The sequence below is a fragment of the Crocuta crocuta genome, unplaced genomic scaffold (assembly GCF_008692635.1).
Source record: "Crocuta crocuta isolate KB4526 unplaced genomic scaffold, BGI_CrCroc_1.0 scaffold290, whole genome shotgun sequence".
Classification (NCBI taxonomy): Eukaryota; Metazoa; Chordata; class Mammalia; order Carnivora; family Hyaenidae; genus Crocuta; species Crocuta crocuta.
In genome coordinates, this window is record NW_027527429.1 from 823,408 (window position 1) to 829,679 (window position 6,272).

Genomic DNA, 6,272 nt, shown 5'->3' on the forward strand with positions numbered 1-6,272 from the left:
GGACCCTGGCCCCTGATCTGACTGTGTGGAGCTCAGGTGGCATCTGTAGTGACAGGGCATTTCTCATGGCACCACGGGACCCTCACGGGGACACGGGGCAGACGACAAGCATGCCCTGAGGGCCAGAGCACCTCTGCGGGGTGGTCCTCAGGGCGGACTCTCCTCGCGGCCCGCTCCCTGCCCTTGGTCCCTGGCTGCTGGCTGTCCCTGCCCGCCCAGCCGCCTTGAGTGCTCCTGTGCTCTGTCCCCGGGAGGCCCCCAGGGGAGCTCACAGTCCGTGAGAGGCATACGGCGAACACCCCAGAACCAGGACGTGGTCAGAGCCAGGTCGGCACCGGGACTGGGCAAGTGTCATGCGGGACAGAGGGGAGTGGGCCGGGATGATGGGGGATGGGGGAGCCGGCCTGGGCTGGGAGGGTGGGCCAGGGGGCCCGAGCCTNGGTGCTGTGATTGTGGTTTCCACGGCGCCGGCATTATCTGCGCCTGGGGTTCTGGGGGCCGTGTCCCCAGGTCCCAGCAGGAGTGGGAAGCAGGGCAGCTTGCTCTCCGTAGCCTTGCTCCTGGAGGCGACATGGGCATGACCCCCTCAAGACCCCGAGGACAGCGCTGGGGTGGTTGGTCACCTGTCCCTTCCTGCCGGCTTCCTCAAGCTGCCGGTCGTCTCCCAGAACTCCTCACGCCTGGGGTCTGGCTCCCAAAGCCAGGTCAGCCTTGGAGGGGGGGCTCCTGGGGTGCCAGGGCCAGGAGCAGGGCAGGGAGCCACAGCAAGTTGGCCCGGGGCCTGCCCGCGAGGACACGGGACTCAGGGTCCTCCGGCGCGCCACACAGACCTTGCAGGCTCAGGTGGTGTTCTAGCAGGCGGCAGGTGGGGGGCCTTGATGGGGGCGGGGCCTCACTCCCTCCTGCCTGACCACCGACCACGTGTCACCTGCTGGCTCCAGGGCCTGGGGGACAGCGAGGGGCAGGGGACTTGCAGCCTGGGGCCGGGGCCCCCGACATGCCTAGCAGGCCCTGGCTGAGGTGTGCCGGCACCAGCACGCTTCGTGGCTCCGTTCCTAGTGCTGCCTCTGGCCAGCCCAGGGTGCGGCCTGCTGGGGGCGNCCGGAAGAGCGGGTGGTGGAGCCCTGCGATGGGGCGCCCCCACGGGGACAGTCAGGGCGGCACACAGCACACGCAGGAGCCACACGGGAACGACGGCCCTGAGGAAGCAGGGCACGACCCTGCGGGATGCCCCGGCCACGTGTGTGCAGGGCAGATGGGGAAAGACCCAGGGGGGCGGGGCGAGGGTAGGCTGTGGGCTCCCCGTCTGACACAGTGTCACAGGAGGGAACTACTCTGGGTGCCCTCAGGGGGAATTTGTGGGCGGCAGGGTCCACCAGACAGAGGGAGGGGCAGACATGGCTTCTCTGGGGACCCACCGCCTGCCTGGGTGCCTCTCTGGTGGGCATGGACCACGTAGTCGCCTCTCCCCCGGCACAGCATTAACTGCCATGCCTGCCCTCCCTGCAGCCATCATCAACCCCAAACAGCCCAAGGAGACACCCAAAAGCTTCAGCTTCGACTATTCCTACTGGTCACACACCTCGGTAAGCCCGGGGCTGGGGGCCAGGGCGTGGGCTGCAGTGGGGTGGACGCTTGCTGTGTGGGCCTTAACCAATCCCTTGACCTCTCGGAGCTCATGACCTGTCAGGGCTGCTGGGCGGGCAGGGGAGGGCGGGACAGGTGCGAGGCTCGGGGAAGGAGCCAGCAGCAGCTGCCCGGGGGGAGGGGCCCATCTTCCCAAGTCCCCTTGTGCTGTCAGGGTCACCCTGAGCAGTGACAGGCATGGTGAGGGCAACCCCCGGACCTGCCCAAAGTAACCCTCTGTTGGGAGAGCGTCTGGATGCTGTCACCCGACCTGTGGGTCCCCGGGGCCTCCAGGCCCCGCTCCTCCAGCCCTGCCTCTCCTCATTCCCAAGGCCGCCATCCCAGCCTTGATTCTGAGTCTTCTGTCACACGCTCCTGCCTCTGAGCCTTCACACATGCAGTCCCCTCTCTGCAGGGCCCTCTGCCCCGCCAGCACACCCGTCCCCTCCTGCCAGGCAGGATCCGGTCCCCTCCCAGGGCGTCTGCGGCCGTGCGGGGCCGTGTCCCTCCCCAGTGGGAGGCCTCCCGCTGCCGGGCGGGTGCTCGGCGCGCCCCGCCCCTACAGCCGCGCCCCCCTCGTCCCGCAGCCGGAGGACATCAACTACGCGTCCCAGAAGCAGGTGTACCGGGACATCGGCGAGGAGATGCTGCAGCACGCCTTCGAGGGCTACAACGTGTGCATCTTCGCCTACGGGCAGACCGGCGCCGGCAAGTCCTACACCATGATGGGCAAGCAGGAGAAGGAGCAGCAGGGCATCATCCCGCAGGCACGCGNGTGCAGGAGCCCAGGCACGCGCCCCGGCTGGGGGGGGCTGCAGGAGCCCAGGCACGCGCCCCGGCTGGGGGGGGCTGCAGGAGCCCAGGTCGGGAGGCCCTCAGAGGGGAGCCAGAGGAGAAGGTTAACTGAGAAGGGGGGAGGGCACGGGGTGGGCCTGCTGTGAAGAGGCTGGAGCCCCGACCCTGCGATGGGGGGCCGGGGGAGGGGCAGAGCCCTGGCAGTGCCCCCCGGGTCACGTCCGTAAGACAGGGCAGTTGAGAGTGCCGTTGGCGTGCTGACCTTTCCCCTGGGGGCCGTGGAGGCTGGTGGAGGACAGGGAGAGGGGCCTGGGACAAGGGGTGGCCTTTGGTTAACTGAAGGCTGAGACACAGATGCTCAGGCACGGCGGGGACCCTCTGGATCTGAGCCGGCCAGCGCTTGAGCTGGTCAGGGCGGGAGAGAGAGCCGGGTAGCCTGTAGCATGGGGGACCCGAACCCACCTGTGGAGACAGGGGCAGCGTGAAGAGTGTAGGAAAGGATCAGAGGTCATCCGTGGGGACTCTGTGACTTAAGCTGGACAGCTGCTCGTTGGCTGCGGGCCTTCTCAGTGCCTTTGAGATGGGCTGTTAGGGAGCAAGAGGGGCCCGGAGAGCAGTCTCTGGCTTGGGCCTGCCCGCAGCACCCCGGGGACAGGCCCCGGGAACAGCCCCACTGCCCCCGTAATCTGACGGGGTGTCCTCGGCCCATAGCTCTGTGAAGACCTGTTCTCCCGCATCAACGACACGACCAACGACAACATGTCCTACTCCGTGGAGGTAGGGTTTCCCGGGCATCCGGTCTTCCAGCACAGCCGGGGCCCCCGTGCTCTCCTGGGTTAAAGGGAGTCCCCACCACTGGCCTGTGCCCTTAGCTCGTCCCTCCCTCGCGCGTGTGGCGCCGGGCACAGGGGGGCGAGGGGCGGCCTCGGCTCAGCGAGTGCTCACTAAGCTGCTCTGGGCCAGGGGCAGGCACAGATGTCTCTGCGCTGCTGAACCCGGCTGAGCCGTGGCCACGGAGGCCCCAGTGTGTCCACGTCAGACGAGCCCCAGAACGACCGTGGGTGGGGGAAGACCAGCCGATGGGCTCACACCCCTGACTCACGGCTCACACGGGCCGGGGGTCCTTGCAGGCCTCCCCTGCCGGCAGGTGGCCCCCTATCCTGAGTCCCTGTTAACGGCCCTGCGCCTGCACCTTGGGGGTCCCTGGTGGCGCCCCCGATGGTGTGTCTCTGCCCGCAGGTCAGCTACATGGAGATTTATTGCGAACGCGTCCGTGACCTCCTGAACCCCAAGAACAAGGGCAACCTGCGTGTGCGAGAGCATCCGCTGCTGGGGCCGTACGTGGAGGACCTCTCCAAGCTGGCCGTCACCTCCTACAATGACATCCAGGACCTCATGGACTCCGGGAACAAGGCCAGGTGAGTGCCGGGTGGCTCGTCCCTCCCCCTTCTCTACCTCACCACCCCACCGCTGCCAGTGCCTCGGAGGAAGGCCTGCTCCTCGGGGCGCCTGTCGGTCTCCCCGTGGGGTCTGTCCAGCACCCCTGGAGGGGTGGAGCCTGTGGGCCTGAGGCCATCCAGGGCACATGCCAGCCTGAGGGGGCATCCAGATCACTCCCCCCCGTACGGTGGAGCGATGTCACCTCCACAGGGGCTGCTCCTCCTAGAGGGGGTGACCTGGAGGGACACCATCATCGATGGGGCTCCCGGGGTCCTTCCCTGTGGGCAGCTGCCCCGTCGGGCTCAGTGGTCAGGAGGCTGTGAGGCCCGGCCCTGCCCTCTCGGAGAACGAGCAGCCCTCTGGAGGGGACACGGGGCGGGGCCATCGGGGCAGGGTCAGCCGTTGGCACTGCGGGCCACGGCCACTGGCTGCCCTGCCCTGGGGCGTCTGCCCAGCTGCTCACGGAACCGGTCCCCGCTTCCGCTGCCCCGGGACTCCCCCGGGGTGAACGTCCTCACGTGCGTCAGAGCCCCGTAGGGGCGCTGTTCTGACGGGGCCTGTCCCCGCCGTGGGCTGTCACACGGTGAGCCCCGCCCGGGAGACGTCTGAGGTCCCTGCAGGTCGGCGGCCCTGGGACAGGCCCCGCGGCCCCCCTCAGGAGCCTGCTGCCAGCCCTGCCCAGACCGGACTAAAGGGACAGAGGTGGGCGCCTGCTTTCCCTCCTGGGCGGGGCCTTTCCACATCGCGCCCCAACAGGGCCGCCTCCCAGTTTCGTGAGCGCTGCCCGGGCTCTGCTGGCCCCTGTCACAGCACCTGAGTGCCAGGCTGGAGCTGGTGGCCCGGCGGGTGAGACAGGAGGCGCGGTCACCACCAGGCTGGGCAGGGCAGCCCCGGATGCCCCGATGCCCCGCGACCCGCTGCAGCCGGCTGAGAACGGGAGCAACTCTCAGGCCCGACCACAGGGTGATGGGTAACCACACGTGGCTTCTGCTCCCCCAGGACCGTGGCGGCCACGAACATGAATGAGACCAGCAGCCGCTCCCATGCCGTCTTCAACATCATCTTCACCCAGAAGCGCCACGATGCGGAGACCAACATCACCACAGAGAAAGTGAGCGTGGCCTTGGCCAGGGCGGGCCATTTGGGTGGGGGCACAGTAGTCCCGTCAAGCAGGATGAGGAGGCCGGGCGGCGTCCTCGCTGGCACCAGGCCCTCGCCACCCCTGCTTAGCGTGGGCCTTGGAGATGTTGGCCGGGCCCGCAGGGCCGCCTCGTCTCGGCGTCTGGCAGCATCCGGGTGTAGAAGGGCCTGGCAGCGGAGCGGCCGGGGCCCCGGGGTCCGCCTCTGTCTGCCTCCTGCCAGATGGCTTGGTGGACACCGTGGGGACTGAGGGAGGGTGTCCCCATGGCTGCACCGCTGAGGTGACCGGTGGCCCTTGGAAGCTGGGGCCCGTGGGTTGAGTGAGCGCCTGTCACAGAGGTGACCGTGGGCCCTGGCCGCCTGGCGGGAGAGCGGGGGCCCTGGCATCCACAGGCACAAAGGTGAGGCTGTGCGCCAGAGCCCCCGCCCGCCCGCTGCCCCCGGCCCCGGATGCCTTTCCCACGCGCTCCGCATTCTCAGGGGCCCGGGTAGGAGCGCCATCCCTGGGGCCTTGACCCAGACACGTGGTCTCCATGCCCCCAGAAGGGCCCGGGGCAGGCTCGGAGCCTCTTCCTGTCCGCTGGTGGCCCTGCCCCTTGGGGTCGGGTTTTCTCTGTGTCGTCTCACTGTCCGGACCCCCTCCCGGGGGCGCCTCGGCCACCTCCAGGCGGGCAGCGCTCGCGCAGGCAGCCCCCAGGCTCCGCACGTCTGGGGGAAGTTAGCCACACTTGTCACTGATCATGCGGGGGTCACCCCAGCCTGGGGCCATCCTCCCGGAGACCCCCGACGGCCCGGCGGGGTCTGGGCGGGCAGAGAGGGTGCAGCTGGAGAGGGGCTGAGACCCCACCACAGGCGATGAGCCCGTCGTGGGAGTGGGTGGCAGGACGCACCAGGGGCCCCTGGGGATTCCGTGCGAGCACGTGGAGGGCGCCCGCGCACTGAGAACCGCGTCGCTGCAGCACCGGCCCGTTAGGTGAGGCGCATGCAGCCTCCGGGGAGGTGGGCTTCGGAGCCCAGGCAGAGGCTCAGACGCGCCACGAGTAGAGGGAGCCTGCAGGGTGGAGGTGGTCGGGCCCCCGGGAAGGGCTTGGCCAAGGCCCCTCAAGTGTGCGCTTCGGGCTGCTGGGAGGAGGCGGGGCCCCGTGGCCTTGCGGCCTCTCCCGCGTCTGACGCGCTTGCTGTTTCAGGTGAGCAAGATCAGCCTTGTGGACCTGGCGGGGAGCGAGCGGGCCGACTCCACGGGGGCCAAGGGCACACGGCTCAAGGTAGTT

At 69.1% G+C, this 6,272-nt stretch overlaps 1 protein-coding gene across 1 annotated transcript in view; it reads left to right on the forward strand.

The window, feature by feature from the left end:
* The window catches only part of KIF1A (kinesin family member 1A), a 66,141-nt gene that overhangs the window by 4,932 nt on the left and 54,937 nt on the right, over positions 1 to 6,272 (forward strand). Inside the window, 6 exon segments of the mRNA XM_077757360.1 lie at positions 1,510 to 1,586; positions 2,214 to 2,393; positions 3,133 to 3,198; positions 3,661 to 3,839; positions 4,861 to 4,972; positions 6,189 to 6,266. Of these exon segments, the coding sequence (XP_077613486.1) occupies positions 1,510 to 1,586; positions 2,214 to 2,393; positions 3,133 to 3,198; positions 3,661 to 3,839; positions 4,861 to 4,972; positions 6,189 to 6,266 (692 nt within the window).